Genomic DNA, 19,014 nt, shown 5'->3' with positions numbered 1-19,014 from the left:
ATTTTCAGGATCAGACTCAATAAAGATAATAGAAGTTAAAGCTTTAAATATATTTCTTTTAATTACGATAGGCATTCTATATTCACTGAATATTCAAGGTAGAAGCGACGAGAATGGTGAGGGTGGCTCCTTATATATACAAGGGGTGGAGCTAGGAATGGGAGTGGTAAGTTATGAATACATTAAAGTCCAAAGAATAAGTTAACCTCTGATGTTCCATATATACATTATTTACACATTGGAGAATAAGGCATTTACATCTGACATAATCTCTTCCCAAAGGATTAACTTTTTCTTCAGGCATTCTCTTAGGACTTTCAACAATGAACGTCCACTGACTACTGTTCTTATTTTCTGGATTAAAATGAAGTTTCATTGAAAATCTTTGGCCTTGGAAATTAAGTTACTTGAGTTGGCTCACAGACAACCTCAAACAGGGGATATCATAAAGTAACCATGATTCAAAAGGCTAAGAATAATAAATTTATTCAGAACAGCCACGTAAATCAAGAAGAGTTGGCACATACAAGAGGCTTGCAAGCCTGTGACAGCTACAGCAATATAATATTTTCAGTTTAGATTAAAGAGCTATAAATGTGTAGTAGCCCCAAAGAAGTAAATTCAAAAGAGCTGTAAGAAAAGTCAGAATAAATAGAGGGCAGAATCTGGCCTCATATGAATTGGTACTTTTAAAGTGCTGGAGTAAAATGAAATATTGGCACGTTCTCTATCATAAAAATAAAATAATGTGAAATGGTAGCATTTTAACACTTTCTACAGACACACTACAAATAAACAATTGCATTATTAAATCACTCTGGCCGAAAAAAAGGAAACGTAAGATTTTTGCAATCCCTGAATCCAACATTTCTGATCAGCAGTTGCAAAAAAATAAAAAATAAAAAATCAAGCTTTAGGGCATTATTTAAAAAAGGGTTTCATTACTACTTTTTTGAAAATCTTGTCACATAAATCAACCAGCAGCCCCAAATTTCAATGCACCAATGTGCATTCGATAAAGGGATAGTATTTGTTGGGAACTGGGTAGCAACTGAATATTACTTTCCCTTCCCCTCCTCCTCCTCCAAATCTGGTAGAGAGCCAGTCAATTGTAGCTTTCTTAGGGTTATTCCACTGCTAAATGATTTTTTCCTGTCAAAAGTTGCTACATAGAATGCAAGGACTGGATAAATCATTATATTCTTCCTTGGAGAGCGAGCTGATCCCTTGAATACATGGACTGATTCCAAGCAGAATATGAGGCATGTGCCATATAGATTCCACTCTAAGCAATATACAGAATTGTGTACATATGGCACTATAATCTATTGTGCATGTAAGCTGTCATGGAGTGACACAACTGAAGCATGCATTTTGAATAACTGCCAGTCCAGTCAAAAACTTCAGAATAAAGACATGAAAACTGGAAAGCCCAGCCGAAGCAGAACAGAGATGAGTACTAACAAATCTAGGAAGAAGCAGACATAGTTCAGCGCCACAGAAGCCCTTAGAACAAAAAGATAATACCTTAACTGAACATAGGATATTGCTCAAATAACAAAATCAGGAAGAATGAAGTTTGATTTAATCTAAGGGAGCTGCTGCTAATAATGAATTTAGTTGCCTTGGCCAGTCCAAACATGGCAGCAATAAGAATTGTGTATTTATATAAGTTGAAAATATGTACAGTTATAGTAGTGCAAGTTGCAGTTTATTGTCTGAACATCAAATCTTTTTATCTCTCATGAACATGGATGCTTAAATACATAGCAATGACCATGGCGGTTTATAAAACATTATTGCCTGACAAGGATATGGAGTACAGTGACTTGAGGGTGATCTCTGGAAATATCTTATACTGTACATTTGCACAGTTCCCTGGTCCCTTCTGTGCATTTATTTTTTATTCAGAATGCCCCAAATTCTACACTCTAGTGATTAAGGCGTCAGGCTAGAAAGCAGGAGGCTGTTAATTTGAGTGTTGCCTTAGTCATGAAAGCCAGCTGGACGATCTTGGGCCAGTCACCCTCAGCCCAATTCACCTCGTATGGTTGTGGTTCCCAGGAAAATAGGAGGAGGAAGGTGTGTCCTCCTCGAGTTATTTGTTAAAATAATAAAGGTGGGATACTAACAGAAGAGCAAACAAACAGATGTGTTCATTAAGCAGTTTTAGCATGTTTGAAGAATTTATGTCAGCCACTAAAACCTAGATCAAAAAGGAGCAACAGTTTTAACAGGAAAATATATCTGAACCAATTCCTTCCCCTCATCCTGCGGGAATAAGAGCTTTCAAATAGGGATAGTATAATATTTATCCAATATGGGGGCAAACTTAAAAACCTTCTCAAAACTGGCTGGAAACAGGCAATCAGGTTGCAACATGTAAAATCCGAGTGAGATTACAACTGTGGTTGGCAGGGATTTGCTCTGGTTTTACCAAAATAAGCTCTGAACTTGTTATCAATTGGTTTCCATGATACCCACTCACACACATCACTTTACTTATTAATATATCATTAAATTAGTCTCAAGAACTTTCAAGTTTGACCAATCCAGGGACAAGTTTATGGCAAGATGAAGGGGTGGGGGAAGTTATGAGTAATTTACAAGCTGCTTTTCCTTATACCACAAAGTTATGCTAAAGATTTGCAGAACAGCTTTTCGGTCTTGTCCATACAAAAAACTTCCATTAAAAAGCACCACCAGGAGTTTATATCCCACCCAAAAAGCAAACACAAAAACAAAGAAATCCGATGGCAATGATGAATATAATATGAAAACTTTTAATAGTTCTCATTAACAGAAGAAAAGACTTGATTTATGAACAGCATGCCATGGTTATAAATAAGCTGCATTTTGCTTCCAATGCAGCTGGTCAAGAAAATTAATGTTTTGTTTTCTGTAACCTTTGTACTTTCTCTTCCTCTGCTACTATGGTGAAGCTTAATGCATATTTAGCTGGTTTTTCTCAGAAAAATCATAGAATGTACCCAAGAAGAACATGTAAAAGCTTTGATAGTGCTGAAGATGGAAGCCGTAGCTTTGCACACTAGCCTTTTCAGAGGTTTAACTTCTTGCTAGAATTTCTTTTTGCAAGCATCAGCCGTCCTTCTATGTGTATCAGGAAAACATGCTTACAATGCTTATTTGTGTATAACTCTTTTGAACCTTTCAAATAAATAAAATTGTATTAGATTAAGGTAGAAGAAAAATGCCTGGATTGAGCCTAAGTACTACAGTATTACACTAGTACTAGACATTTAAATCAGGCAGAACCCATCTTGATTGGAATAAACTTGGATGAAATATTACAAATCAGTTTTAAAGTGTTTTACAAATATTTTTAAAATGATGTTAATGATTAATTTAAATTTATTGGCCATCAGTGGACTCATACTGTAATGTGATGCTATTGAATTGTATTGTATACATTCAAATGGCTAACTAAATGAAATATAAAACTTTGTTTACATTAATATAAATTACTGTTGTATAGCAACAGCTACTTTCAATGTAAGAAAAGATTTCAGCATTGTTTTGCTGCCTAATTTTCTTAGGAAAAAAAAGCAAAAACTTTTACTTAGGAATGCATTTACTGAGAGAACAAAAAGAGTAAGAGAAAAGAAGCCTCTTTAGGCAACACAGGAATTATACTTGAAAGCAGATTCAGAAAAACGGGTTTGCACAATGTACTTTTTGGCAAAACAGCATCTCTACTTACATAAGGAATAAAATCTGATGGATCTCTAGCCAACTATTGTTAATCACTTTTCTAGGTCTAGCTCTTTCATATAGAGGTCAATGAAGTTATGAAGTAAATAGTTTTTTTCAATAGCAAAGAAGAAGATCATAAAATAGTTAAGAAACACCCTGAAATGAAATTGTATAGCACAAATGTAAGGATTTACTGATGCCCTGAAGATGGTTAAAGACAGGCTCTGAAACAAAACAGCATTTTCAAGACTAACAATTTTTAAATCTAAGATGAGGAATGTGTTTAGGAAGGCAAGTTCAAAAGAGTCACATGGAAATAAACCTTGCTTGGGTTTTATAAAAAAAATGTAAGCAGGGATAGAAGATGGAAAAAGTCTATATTTATGTGATCTAGCTAAACACAGTTACACTGCTTAATAAAAAATAAGAACCCAATTCACACATCACGTTCATTTGAGTACAGTTTACAATTTTGCTTGATCCAGACTTACATGGGGAAGTCACGAATGGAAATAATTAGCAGCCATAGGCAAATGGAGAACATATTTTTTACTTTAGCATTGAAAGGATCAGAAGGACACCAGAAAAGGAAGTAAAAGAAGCAGAAATTAAAAGCTGAGTAAAACATGTATTTTGAACTCTCAAACTCATCTTTGGGAAGTTACAAAAGTGCCCACCTTATATTTTCATATGAAAAATAGATCCAGTGTGGGATCATGGTAAAGGTGTTGGACTGGGACCCGCATTTTCCAGGTTCAAGTCCACCATCAGGCTTAGAAACTCATTGGATAACTTGGGATAATTCACTCCCTCTCCAACAATACGGTTGCTATTCTTGGGGGTGGGGTGGGGGAGGGAATACAAGAAGGAATGCTATGTACACTTGTACCTGTACCAAATATATAAATAAAAATTCAAAACACAAATCTTTCTGGATCCTTTGATACATCAAACCAGCTTTATATGATCTAAATCTGTGATGGCAAACCTCTGGCACATGTGCCAGAGATGGCATGCCACGCCCTCTCTGATGGCACGCGAGCCGTCACCCCAGTTCAGCTCCACTGCGCATGCGCCTCCCATCAGCCAGCTGGTCTTTGGGTTTCTGCTGCACATGCACGGGGGGTGGGGTGCATGCAGGGAGGCACATACACAGGGGTTGGGCACATTGGGAGCTGCATGCGGGAGTAGGGCGCATGCAAGGACCACGTACGCATGCAGGGGGGCATGCGTGGGGTCGCACGTGCATTGCATTTTGGGGGTTCGGGTGTGCTTTGGGCACTCAGTCCAGACAGGGTTATCCTTCACTGATCTAGGTAATGAAGGACTTTGATTGAGTTAATACTTTTTCTAAGTTATAATATGGTTTGGTTTTGATTTTGGCTCAATGTTTTTATGTGAGTCCAATCACTTCATATATGGAATATGTTATGGCTTTGGGAAATGTGCAAACATAGTTTATTTACTCTTTTAATGCTGATAAGAGTAAAAAAAGATCCCATAATTGTCAATCTCTTTCCCTTATTCTATTAAAATAAATCAAGTTTCTTTAGAGATTTTATTAATGTAAAAAAACTTTTTTACATTATGTAAAAAAGTATGTGGAATTTACAAAGTAATGACTGTATTCCAGACATTCATTTTCAATAAAGTTCATTCATTACATAAAGCACTATGCTCTGTCCTAAATTCAGTCACAGAGCTTTATGAAAATGAATGGGTAAAAGTACTTCCATAATCTTGTAAGGACTGAGCTCCAAGCTCAATTACTCCAGATGCTTCAAAATAATTTTCCTACAGGGTAATATTGGCTGACATTCCATATAGTAATAATGAAATACCTAAAATGAGATGCAGGGGGTATTTCTGTGGTTACTTAGCCCTGATTAAAACACATGGGTAGTAATCAGAAGAGAAAAGCTAGTAACTATACTGCAATTTTGATATAATATCCTGATGTGCTACTGTAGTGTAAAGGAGTATTGAGTTGTCACCTGGTAGTGACAACAGTGGGCTCCATTTGTTTCCCATAAATTAATAGGATAGGCTATTTTTTCAGTTTTACTGGATACCCTTTAAGATAAAAGCCTCTGCTATATTGTGTAGTAAAGTATCTAATCCTTGAAAGCAAAATTTACTTTGAAATGTCCCTTTGCAAAAACGAATCCTTTTTATGCAGAACTTCTGTAACGAATGGACTTGAAGTAAGTGAACTGTCATCAGACTAAAATGATTGGAACAGGTTAGTTATGACCAGTGGTGAAATCCAATTTTTTTTACTACCGATTCTGTGGGCGTGGCTTGGTGGGCGTGGTATGGCTTGGTGGGCATGGCAGGGGAAGGATCTGCAAAATCCCCATTCCCTCCCCACTCCTGGGGGAAGGATATTGCAAAAACTCCATTCCCACCCAACTCTGGGGCCAGCCAGAGGTGGCATTTGCCAGTTCCGCTACCGGTTCTCCAAATATCTCAAAATTTCCATTACCGGTTCTCCAGAACCTGTCAGAACCTGCTGGATTTCACCCTTGGTTATGACACCTTATTTCTCACTGCCTTCACCTAATATAGGACCAAAATATAGAAGATATCCCCCTCTAGATACCATTTCAGGCACAACTTTCAATGTGACTTGAGTAGAGAGATGACTTGATGGCAACATCTTTCTCCAGGTAAGCACAAAGAAGTTGATATAGAAAGTGGACAGTGGAAAGTGTCAATTCCCAGGTTCTTAAGTGAATAGTTACTTTTATGCAAGTAACTATTACTTCCTAATCTACAATTCTACAAAGAGTATATATAGGAATTCTGCCTCTTCTATCCTAATCCTTGGGAGAAGTGGAAATTTGACTCCATGTTCCTATGGCATTAGTATTGCTACAAAGTACAAGAAAAGAGAATTCATTTTTTGCAATAAATATATTGTTATGGTTTTAAAATTATAAGAGCTGGTGTGTATCTGGGACGGAGACAGAGAAGGAGAAAGAATGAAAGAGAATTTTCAAATCCATTTTATAGCAATCGTTCTTCAGATATTTCTGTACAGAAGAATATATTCATAAATGTTCTGACCATTAAGAGCCTTAACTGGGGCACAGCTATTTTAGTAGTTTATTAGAAATTAGAGCATCCTCATGGGACTATCTTCTACCTATATAAGGAAAAAATGATACTTTCCTCTTATATTTTGGTGAGCCAAAATATTTCTTCCAAGCCTCCAGGAAAAAAAAATTGTCTTCAATTATTGGCTGTGGATCTAGCTGAAAGCAACATGTGAATAAAAAAACTGGACAGGAAAAAAATAAAGAACTACCAATTCTATATAATATTGACTGAAGCAAGGGTGGTTTTGGGTTTTTTGCATGGGACCTATAGCATTCTTGAAACATTCAAGTATTGCAGATACACCCCAAATTTTGTGCATTACCTGATGTCAAAAACATTTTGTTCATGCTTCCTTCTGTTTTAACTTTGGGGGAGTACAGAAATAATTAGCTATGAAATGCTTTCTGAATGCTAGCAACAAGGCTGAAAACTCATCTTAAAAAAATGAAGTTAATTTTTCATCACTTAGAAAACAAGCCTGAAGCTCAAGGAAAAGGAAGGGAAGCGTGTTTCAGTTTATTTAAACAAATCCAGAATGACAACAATTACCTGAAGCAACAACGTATTTGTGTTAATATAGCCATTTAATACGAACACTGAGTCATACTGTGCAAGAATAACTGAAGAAAAAGAGACACAATGTCCTGTCAGCAGTGCTCTGGTATGATTTCAGACCCTTACATTAAAAGCTACTAATAGTGCTGTTATACTTAGCAAATGGATATTTTCTGTAGATGCACAGGATGAGGCAGGTTAGTTATCCAATTAGCTCACTGCCTCTGAAACATTATGAACAATCAAGAAATAAGACTGAGAAACAAGGATCAGAATGTCAGCATGTATAAACATCCTCCAAAGCAGGGGTGTCAAACTGGTGGCCCATGGGCTGGATGCGTCATGCGTAGGCGACGTCCACCTCAGCTCCGGGAAGGGAAAAATCGTTACGAAACATCACGTGACAGCAACGTGACGCGGTGAGTCTGACACCCATGCAATTGCCCAAATTCAAGATGAGATTGTTTTGAGTGATAGAAATAAATCCTTTCCTATCTCAATAAAACTGAAAGTATCTTGTAATTATCTCCCACCCCCTTTCATCATACGGCTAGACTTAGGAGAATACCTATGTGACTATATTCATATTTGTGTAGGGTTGATCATATGATACACAGAAGTGTGGCTAGATTTGAAGTGACAGGAGCATAGAACTCTGCTCTGCTTTCATTTTTAATTATCATTTCCAAGTGTTAATTTTGATTTCATACTGCTCTTTCTGATGCTAAATGATGCACAGAGGTAGTTTATTAAACTCAAGTAGTCTTGAATCTGACAATGTTTTTCACTGACTTAGAATGGGTCAGTTCAAAGCAACAGAATGAATTGAACTTCTCATTGTTACGGAAATCATTAACATAAGATTTATAGTGCTTAAGTATGTTAAAAAATTGTTAGTTATTGTACATATTTGGTAAAAGGGCGTTGTCTTACCTGAACGCCCGTTCTGGGGACCGATGTGACAGCGGTCAGGAGAGGGTTAACTACCCTAATCTGGCAGGGATCGAGTCAGGAAGTTAAGCTCCTCCTCCTGCTGCTCCCTCCAGCTTTCGGACGAGGAATGTGAAGTGATGTCCTGACGATGCACTAGCCACCTGAAAGAAAAAACAAACAAACAACAGGAGTGCTCCCAGCCGAGACGGACCGGCGGAAGGAAGGGTGGGGCTGACCGCTGTCACATCGGTCCCCAGAACGGGCGTTCAGGTAAGACAACGCCCTTTCTAGGGAAGCGATTGTGACAGCGGTCAGGAGAGGGACGTGCCAAAGCCCGTGACCTACTGGGAGGGATCCGCCCGGGACGTGGAGGCCTGGTCCGAGCAGACCTGTTGAAGAACCCTGCGACCAAAAGCCGCTTCCGCCGACGCAAAACTATCTATCCGATAATGGCGGATGAAAGGCGTGGGAGACGCCCAAGTTGCAGATCTCAAGCAGAGATGCCTGAGTGGCCCACGCTGCCGATGTGGCCGCACTGCGAGTGGAATGAGCAGTGATGCGGCGCGGAGCAGGGAGAGACAACGCCTCGTAGGAAGAGGCAATAGTGGCTCGAAGCCAACGACCAACTGTGTAAGAGGATACCTTTAGACCCAGAGAGGAAGGTTGAAAGGAGACAAAGAGAGCCTCCGACCTACGAAAAGAGGACGTTCGGTGAATGTAGATGCGTAGGGCTCGACGAACGTCCAGGGAGTACCAAACCCGCTCCCGTGGGTGCGACGGGTGAGGACAAAAATCAGGGAGAATTAGCTCCTGGGACCGGTGAAATAGAGAATTAACCTTTGGGAGAAAGGTGGGGTCTAAACGAAGTACCACCCTGTCGGGGTGGAAGGTGCAAAGGTCAGCTCTCGTGGAGAGGGCAGCCAATTCTGAAATCCGCCTAGCGGAAGTAATGGCGACCAAAAAGGACACTTTATAGGATAGGAACCGCAAGCCCACGGTACGGAGAGGCTCGAAGGGAGCCCGCGTGAGAGCGTCTAACACCTTTGGGAGATCCCAGGTGGGGTAACGACGTACGGGGGGGGGGACGGGAATTTGAAGCACCTCTAAGGAACAGCTTTATTAAGGGACGATGGGCCAGGGAGTGTCGGGAACCCAAACAGAGAATAGATGACAAAGCGGCTACTTGCCTGCGTAAGGTGTTGGGAGAGAGTCCCGCAGCCAACCCTCGTTGAAGAAAAACGAGTACCTGTTCCGTAGAGGCCATTTTCGGATCCAGCCCTTTTGAGTTGCACCAACCAGCGAAGGATCGCCATGTTGCCCCGTAGATACGTAGCGTGGCCGGGCGACGAGCCGCCAGGATGGTATCGACCACGTCGTTGGGGAGATGAAATTCCGTCAGGAGCTGGCGCTCAACCGCCAGGCGGTTAGCTGAAGCCAGGCGGCGTCCGGGTGGTGGAGTGCGCCCTGCCGGAGGATGACGTCGGCGGGGGGTAGACGCCAAGGAGGAAGGACCGACAGAGCCTGGAGGTCGGCAAACCAGGGCCGACGGGGCCAATGGGGGGCGACAAGTATCAGATCCGCCTGCTCTTCTAGAAGTTTCCGGACCACCCTGGATAGGAGGGGAAGGGGGGGAAAGGCATAAAGAAGGCCCTTGGGCCACCTGCTCAGGAGAGCGTCCGTGGAGTCCGCCATCGGGTCCGGGAATCTGGAGAAGAAGCGGTCCGTCTGACGGTTGGTCCTTGTTGCAAACAAATCCACCACAGGAACCCCGAACCGTTGTGTGATCCGCTGGAACAGGATCGGGTCGAGCTGCCATTCGCCGTGGTCCACCGTCGATCGGCTCAGCCAATCTGCCTGGGTGTTGCTCAGGCCCGAAATGTGGGAGGCCCTGAGGGACCTCAGGTTGGCCTCCGCCCAGGCTCCCAGACGCTCCGCCTCCTCCATAAGGGAGTGAGACCGTGTCCCCCCCAGACGGTTGACATGGGCCTTGGCGGCCACGTTGTCTGTTCGGACAATGACGTGTCTGTCCCTGACCATCTCCCTGAACACCCGGAGGGCCAGGTGGATGGCCCGGAGCTCTAGCCAGTTTATATTGTGGCTTTTGTCCTCTGAAGACCACAGCCCTTGGGCTAGGCGGGACTGGATATGGGCCCCCCAGCCAGAGAGGCTGGCATCTGTAGTTAGAATGACTGGGTTGGGCTCCCTGAATTCCCTCCCCTTGGATAGGGCCCCGGAAGACCACCAATGGAGGGACTGGATGACAGAGGAGTTAAGGTGAACAATCATGTTTGAAGCCGAATTCCGGGACTTCTGATACGGGAGAAGAAACCACTGCAGGGACCTGCAGTGGAGACGGGCCCAAGGCACAATGCCAATGCATGAGACCATCTTTCCCAGGAGTTGAGAAAGGGTTGCCAGGGAGACTGGGGTCCCCTGAGCAACGGAGCTGGCCAGAGACCGCAGACTGGACAGCCGTTCCTCGGAAAGATAGACCCTGCTCTCGACCATATCAATGACAGTCCCAAGGTGTTGGATGCGGGTCGTAGGTACCAGGTGGCTCTTGGCCCAATTGATGGAGAAACCGTGAGCCTCCAGGACCTGGAGGGTGGCGTCCAGATCCTGACGTGCCCGCACCTCCGAGCTCGAGAGGATGAGAAGGTCGTCTAGATAACACTGGATCCAAATTGGTCGAGCTCGAAGGTATGCCGCAAGAGCGGCCATTAATTTAGTAAAGACCCGGGGGGCCGAGGAGAGGCTGAATGGAAGGGCACGGTACTGGTAATGGTGACCAGCATGACAAAACCGGAGAAATTTGACATACGCCGGATGAATGGGGACATGTAGATAGGCTTCCGTCAGGTCGACGGACGTGAGGAAGTCCCCTACCCTAATGCCGTCCAGGATGGAAGAGAGGGACTGCATCTTGAACCGCCGGTAGAGGACCCAGCGGTTCAAAGACTTGAGGTCCAGAATGGCTCTCCAGCCCCCCGAGGATTTCTGAACGACGAACAGGCGGGAGTAAAAACCTTGTCCGTGCTGCTCCTGTGGCACCGGCTCAATGGCCCGAATATCAAGGAGGTGTTTGACGGCCGAGGCCAGAAGGAGCCGTTTCCGCCGATCCCGGGAAAGGGGACATCGGAGAAACCTGTCGGGGGGAGTGGAGAGAAATTCCAGGGAGAGGCCCCACCTAACCGTCTCCCGGACCCAAGTGTCCGAAGAAGAAGCCTCCCATTGGCTGGCAAAGAGAGCCAGGCGGCCCCCAATGGGAGGACCGGACGAGCAGCTAACGGGACCTGCGGAAGGGCCGACCGCGGCCCCCACGGGGATGGCGTCTGGAGAATCCCCTCTGGGGCTGGAATCCCTGGCGATCAGGAGGCCGGGATCGAGGGGGGAATGCTCTAAGAGACTGCCCCCCTGGGAAGGAGTTGTCAAAGGGGCGAAAGGAACGCCGGAACTCGGACCTTCTAGAGACACTAGGAAGGATACGTTTCTTGTCCCTTGTTTCTATCAGGAGAGGTTCCAATGGGGCCCCGAAGAGAGAAGGGCCCTCAAAGGGGGACGAGGCGAGACGCCACTTCGATCTGGCATCCGCTTGCCAATTGCGAAGCCAGAAAAGGCGCCGGGAGGTAACCGAGGCACCAATTGATTTTGCCGCAAAGCGAGACGCATTGAGCGTCGCGTCAGCGGAGAATTCTAGAGCAGCCAAGATCTTATTCAGATCCTGGTGGGACCTGGTATCCGACACTGGAAGCCTATCCTGCAATTGTCGGATCCATAGGATAGATGCCCTATTAAAAAAGGATGAAGCCATGGCAGATTTAGCTGCCCAGGCCGAGGCCTGATGGGATTTCACCAGGGACTGCTCTAGCCTTTTATCCTCCGGACGGAGGTTGTCCTCGGGAGGGCCGGTAACGTTAGCTTGGGCCGTAAGAGCCGCCACCGGAGGATCAACTGTGGGGATCTGCAGCAGTGATGACAAATCCGGGGCCAGATTGTAAAAGCGCCGGTCCAGCTGATTGGGATTAGGTCCCGATGAAGGAGCTGTCCATTGCTTCTTTAATACGTCTTTAAATAGTCTTGGCCCTGGTATTTCTTCAGTTTCTATTTCTGGGACCTCAAAGAGGGGCAAGGGAGCCCCTGTGTCGTCCCCTGAAGAGGAAGGAACCGGAGTGTTCCCCAGGCGGGTGGTCAATTTGGCCTTGTGCAATAATGACCTGAAAAGATGAGGCTTAAAAAGTCCAATAAAGGACGGTTGATCAGGTGCTAAGTCGTCATCCTCAGACAGATCCCTGTCTCTACCATCCTCCTCAGCTACAGATGGGTGCACAGAAGGAGCCCCAGAGACCTGGGCCCCCGCTGAAGCATAGGCCTCCTCTAAGAGAGAGCCCCCTAGGTCAGCCCTAGAATAGTCAGAATCCGCCACCCAGGAAGAGGTTCTGCGCTGAAGCTCAGCTTGTACCCCTTTTTGTATAGCAGCCTGAAAGAAATTAAGAAATTCTGGCGTCATGTTAAAGCCAGCAGGCATAATACCTCCCACGGGTCCTGGAGCCTCCTTGGGGGTAGAAGAGGCAGCTGCTTGCCCTTGCGTTGGAGGTGATGCAGATTGCAGCCCAAAAAGGGCCTCGCAAACGTCCTCTTGTAAAGGAGGAAGAGAGTGGTCCCCATCCGGGGATAGGGGCTGCAAGGCCTGAGATGGCTCTCCAGAGGTTTCGGGTGGAGGAGCCTGAGGAGGTGGAGGGGCCTGGGGTGGTTGAGGTGGCACAGAACCAGGCAGAGCCGGGGCATCCCTGATGGAGGCTTCCCTCATGGCCTTCTGGATGGAACGCTCAATCGCCTGGTGTAAGCGTAATTCTTCCTTGGCCTTATCAGCAGCTTTCTTATCCTCCCTGGAGGAGTGAGTCTTTTTGGCCTTCTTTGAAGGAGCAGCCGATGAGGGCCCGGCTTCAGGATCCTCAGAGGCCTGGCGTTTGGAAGTCTTAGAATTACGAGAGGCCATTTTGGAAAAGAAGGCCTCAAGTAGCCACGAGGCAAAATAAAATGGCGGCAGAAGGGGCGCTCAAATGGCGGCTGAAGCCTCGCCAGTTAGTCTCCAATAATATAGGGGAAAAGGCCTCCCACGTTAAATCCCAATCAAGCCAGTCAGCCCAGGTACAGTACCGCAATCGTAGCCCCAGGAAAAAAGTTCGATCTGGAGCTGTCAATCACCCCAGCGCAGAGCGCGCAGACGGGTCTCTCAGGCGGCACGGCTGGAACAGGCGAGGGAGAGAGAGAGAGAGAGAGGCTGCTAATTGACAGGGGGGGGCGGCTGGAAAAGCAGCAGAGGAATTAATCTGCTGCGAGGTGCCTTCGGGAGCGGAGAAAAGCCCCGCTCGCCGGAATCCAAGCCTCTGATTGATTCTCAGCCGCCGAGCAGCCAGGGACCTGCAGGAGGTTCCCCTCGGCGGATTTGAGCGTGAGCCGTACTCGCCGGAGAAGAGAGAGGCGTGACAACAGCCTCAATCCAAACGACTGCTAACGATCCCAGCAGGAGAAGATCAAAGCCTCTCCTGCTGGCTGCACCTCAAGATCTCTAACTCTCTTTAACAGATAAGATTTCTAATTTTCCTTCAACAGAAGAACTCGATCAGGAGAAGTGGCTAAGTGCATCCGATCCGGCACAGATCGAGTCAGAAAGCTGGAGGGAGCAGCAGGAGGAGGAGCTTAACTTCCTGACTCGATCCCTGCCAGATTAGGGTAGTTAACCCTCTCCTGACCGCTGTCACAATCGCTTCCCTAGAAGTTTGTATTGCTTTATTGCAGGGGTGTCAAACTTGCAATGACATGTCGCCACGTGCCAAATCACAACTTTTTCCTTCGCTAAACCAGGGGTGGGCATGGCCAGCATGTGACGCATCTGGCCCGTGAGCCATGAGTTTGACACCTCTTCTTTATTGGATTAGCTGCATTTAGAGTGAGATTAGAAGACATAATTTTCCACAAAGAGAAGTCATAACACGGATGGTTTAAGATTAAAAATGTGGTTGACAATTTTTGAATAGTAGATAATTTCACAAAGTATGAATGCATAAGGGATTCTATCACAATTTATGACTGGAGATGCTTAGTGGAGTATAATATTTAGCGCATCATAATTTATGTTTTTATACAACTCGCAATGGTGCTTTGTGTAGTTCATACAAAATGGTGGGCTATGGGTAGATGGGGATTGATTTTTATCTCTGGTGCTGCTTTTTCTCCATCTGCACAGCTGCTTCCTCCACTTGATCCCTTTGCTTGCTTTCTTCAATACTTTCCTCCTTGGAATTCAAAGCAATTTTTGAAACCGCAGACCTGATAATTCTTCTCTTCCAAGCATTGTCCAGTTAACAAACATCTGTTCTAGTTCTTTTCAAGTAAAGATAGCATTTCTCCAAAGACAATAAAGCTTTGCTTTTTGTCAACTGAACATAATTTTGGAATTTCCTAATTTTGTTGTCTTGGATGCAGATTTAAGAAATTAAACAAAGAAAGTCTGGGTTATAAGGGAGTACTGCTACAAGAAAGAAATAATTGGCCTGGATTTCATTAGGAAAAGGGAGGAAACTGTTCCTTTCTCTTTTAAATTGTTCTTTTCGTTCAGTCACTTTTGACACTTGATGGACAAGTTTGCCAATAGCTCCCTCTTTTGAACTCAATTGTAAGCTAAAGCTCATGAAATCAGTGAGGCTTATCTTATCTATTACCTTTGGTTTTTTTCAAGCATTAGTATCTTCTCCAATTGATTCCCCATTGTAACAGCCATTATTAAATCTTATATTTAACACTTAGTACTTAGCTATTAGCATTTCCAGAGAACTCTCTGATTTTACAACAACTATTACTGAATGATTTCTTCTTTTTGCTGTCCAAGGTATTCTAAATACATTTCTTTTCAGCACTATAGTTGAAAAACACTGATTTTTCTCTGAGCATCTTTTCCAGTGAAACAGCATTTACATTATGACTGGGAACACCATTGCCTTCCCTATTCGTGCCTTTCCTGAAGCTTGATATTTCTGTACTTTAGTGTTTTGTTGAGATTTGCTACAAGCTTGTCCCCAGAGAAGTAGATGTCTATTTATGTCAAAATTACAGGCAACATCCCTGTGGAGTTTTGAGCCTAGGAACATAAAGTCTGTTACTATTTCCATTACCTCTTCGTCTATTTGCATTCAGTTACCACTAGTAGCTGACATCTTTTTTTAAAAAAAATATTAAGAATCGGAATGACTGTTACCCTTGTACTTCACTTTCCTCAAGAGATTCCCTAAATCCTTCTTACTTCCAGCCACTGAAGTGCCATTATTACCATATCAGAGATTGTTAATCTTTTCTTCAGCAATTTTAATTACTGAATCTCTCTCCTTCCCTCCCCCCCTTCCCATCCATACCTCCATCCCATCATCTCTCCATCCCATCATCCATCTATCCATCCATCCATCTATCTATCACCTTATTTAGATGGCTGTCCATTTCAAAGAAGCAACTCCCATGTACAATAATGTAAATCAAAGTAAGCTAGCAAGCAAATAAATTAATAAATTTCTAATGATAATGCTCTGCAAGTCCATTCTTGTGACAGGATAAAAATAGAATAAATAAATGCACAAGGTGACAATATGCAACTCCTTTCTTACTTGTGAATCACCAAGTGGTCCCATATTCCCTTCTGATTGTTTTTTCTTTATCAAGATGCAAAAACTTCAATATGCACATAAAGTGGATGGGTATGCTCATAGCTTTAAGTGCTAGCCATCTAAAATTGATTTGTGGAATCAAGAGCTTCAGTTAGCAATAAATAAGTATTAAAGCAAAACTAAATGTATTTTTGAAAGATTCTGTGCCTTTTTCACTATCTCCTGGAAATCTGCAGTCTGATCCTGTGTGCCTTGCTGTTGTTGTTTTTTTTAAACAGATGGTACTTCTAGAAGCTTTTGTTGAAAAGCTTTGTTTAAAACTGGTTTTAAGAGAGAGAGAGGAAAGTTGAGGTAATAGATGCATAAGGTAAAGAAATTGCAGAACACTTAAGTGTTATGGTAAGTGAGGCCACCTACGCTATTAGATTTTCTTCTGAGAATAAGAACAGCAGTCACAGTGGGAACTGAAAGGCAACCTTCACATAATTAGATGTACAAGTAGTCCTTGAGTTACAATCCTAATTAGGACTGGAATTTCTATCACTAAGGGAAGCAATCATTAAGCAAAAATCATACAACTATGCCTCTTAGTGACAGTAGTCCCAGCAGTCTAAATTATGGTTAAATCAAGACTGCATTGTTATTACCAAGGACTTCATGCTTCTCTTGCCTTGCTGAGCTCCCCTTCACTTTAACTCTCTGACTTGCCCATCTCCCTCATCACAGCTGCCCTTTTGGCTTGTCCTGCAATCTACCACATATCTCTGTCTCCCTCTGCCTTACTGCTACCGGCAGCTGATCTTCACTGTCTACTTTCTCCTGCTTCTGCCATGGTGATCTGGGTACTGTGTGAGGGTGTAGTCCTGGGACATGTAGAGGAAGGGTGGCAGGATGGCATAACTTTGTCTGCTGAAAGCAGTTTGCTAAACCCTACTGGGAAAGAGGTAGTTGGAGGAGACAGGGCAGAGAAGCTCATCTTCCACTGCTGGGACGAGGAGCAGTATATTAATCTGCAGAGCTTATAAGAACACAGAAGGACAGCGTGGCACAGTGAACTATGTCTCTGGGACAAGCAATGCAGCTTCTGGGTGAAAGTAGCAGCTATGTGGGAGGTGCACAAGGATGAGAGGAATCCTGGAGGTACAGCACACTCTGCAGTTCATGTTGGAAGTACTATGGTGAACTGGCCTGTGGACAGCAAGGGTTGGGAGCAAACCCAGTGCCAACAGAGCCTACTGCAGGTCCTCTACTCAATTGGCCCAGACTTCCTCCTGCAAATCCCTGTGAAGGGCTAGCAGTTTCCAATGCGTTCCTGAAGACCTGGCCTGCCAGCATCAGGAGGAAGAAGGCAAGGTCAGATGGACATGGGAAGGTAGAAGAGGTTGGAGGTGAAGTGCAGGGCAATTTAAAAGGCAAAGATGAGGGAGATAGGCAAGAAAGGAATTGAAGCATAGAGATTCGTGCTTCAACTCCTTTCAGCAGAATGTGACCATGGGATTCTGTGACAGGTCATAAATGCAGGCCACTCCCCAAGTGCGCAGATTTTGATCACATGACTGGAGGAGTGTTGCAATGGCCAGAACGTCAAGGATTGGTTATAACTACCACTCATTCTGTGCCATTGTAATTTTGAACAGTTGCTGAACCATTGGTTGTAACCTGATAATTACCTGTGCTTTTACTGCAATCTTGTTCCTTAGTAGAAATAATCTTGGTTACAGTACTTAATTTGTTGTACATGAATACAGAGATGTCCTTAAAGAAGTAGTTAACTAGCCATTGGGCAAACCCAGCAGAAGGGAGGAAAGGAGGGAGGAACTGCCTGCCTTTGTCGAATTTCATATAAGATGAGGAGTGAAAAACAAGATCAGCCTTTCAAGAGTCTATTATTATACCCTGCATCAATACTGTAGAGTTTTAATAATCCCTATGGAATATGATCATTGTTCTGGCCTACTTCCAAGGATTGACATTTGTGGACATTTGTCCTATTCAGGCTTTTAATATTTCTCCTTTTTCTTTTGTGTAAGATATACTTTGCTATTTATTTATTTGTTATATTGTTATATGGTATCAGTGACTGTGCAATTGCAAGTCTTGGCAGCAAACATAAAAGCCAACAAAATGAAACTAATGAATAAACAGCAATAATACAATAACAACACAGCAGCACTTGAGGGAAATTAAGTCAGACACATAACCTCAGTCATGCTAACAAAATTACACGATGGGCTCATCCATCCTGTAGGCCTCATACTTGGGGAAACATCCAGGTCTTCAAGGATTTCTGAAATGCTAGCAGGGTTGGGACCAAATAAATCTGAGAGGGTACGGTATCCAAAGTGCAGCTGCTACAATAGCGAAGGTCTACTGTACCAAATATAAACAACAGCAAAAGAGAAGCAGTTCTCAGACAAAAGAAAATAACTCTCTTCTCTACTGGAGATAAAATATAGCCACTTCACAGCTACTAACAGCTTATTGTTCAAAGCTCTTGTGGATATTTTTGCCAAAATTCTCAATGCATATTTTGTTATACACTCCATCTCTAAAGGAATTGTGTCACTTTTAAAACCCAGAGACACAATATGTTTGTTTAAAAAAAACCTGAACATTTTAAAATAGTATTTCTAAGAATGAATATTTATGATTCCTCCAGAGAAAATGACAACGACTTGACTGTTATTGGATGTTCATATATCCTGATCTGTGACTGTAATGATGAATTTTATTTTATTTTATGTTCTTATAAAGAAAAAAAAAGACTTATAAAAAGAATTCCTTTGAGGAAATAGAGCAGATGGAGGATACAACATATGAGCCACAAGTCAGCTATCACAAAGTTGTATCTTCAAAGAAACTTTGGAAAAAGAAAGGTAATAAGACAGAAAACAGACATCCTGAAACAGTTGTGATGACCGTAGATATTTGGAAACCAAGCACTGCGTATTTCACAAGAGACTGATTGATATGCTCTGAAAGAACATCTGTGTAAATAATTTTGTTTGGGTTTGTAAGATGAAAACATGGAAGGTACAGGTCTCAATGAGATTTG

The 19,014-nt window shown here is 43.4% G+C and overlaps 2 protein-coding genes across 3 annotated transcripts in view; both read right to left on the bottom strand.

Moving 5' to 3' along the window:
- LHPP (phospholysine phosphohistidine inorganic pyrophosphate phosphatase) overlaps positions 1 to 19,014 on the bottom strand; it is a 136,764-nt gene that overhangs the window by 37,489 nt on the left and 80,261 nt on the right. The gene's annotated exons all lie outside the window — the stretch shown is intronic.
- Positions 11,116 to 13,535, bottom strand: LOC148113128 (uncharacterized). Its single transcript, XM_087872351.1, has one exon. It carries the CDS (start codon positions 13,298 to 13,300, stop codon positions 11,588 to 11,590), a length of 1,713 nt encoding a protein of 570 aa, XP_087728477.1. The 5' UTR covers positions 13,301 to 13,535; the 3' UTR covers positions 11,116 to 11,587.

This window comes from Pantherophis guttatus, chromosome 6, assembly GCF_059756535.1.
Source record: "Pantherophis guttatus breed Tessera chromosome 6, ASM5975653v1, whole genome shotgun sequence".
In the NCBI taxonomy this organism is placed as follows: domain Eukaryota; kingdom Metazoa; phylum Chordata; class Lepidosauria; order Squamata; family Colubridae; genus Pantherophis; species Pantherophis guttatus.
This window is presented reverse-complemented; position numbering and strand designations above follow the sequence as displayed.

Excerpts from the sequence above, each read along its gene's own strand:
- LOC148113128 (XM_087872351.1), bottom strand. The coding sequence starts at position 13,300 with ATGGCCTCTCGTAATTCTAAGACTTCCAAACGCCAGGCCTCTGAGGAT.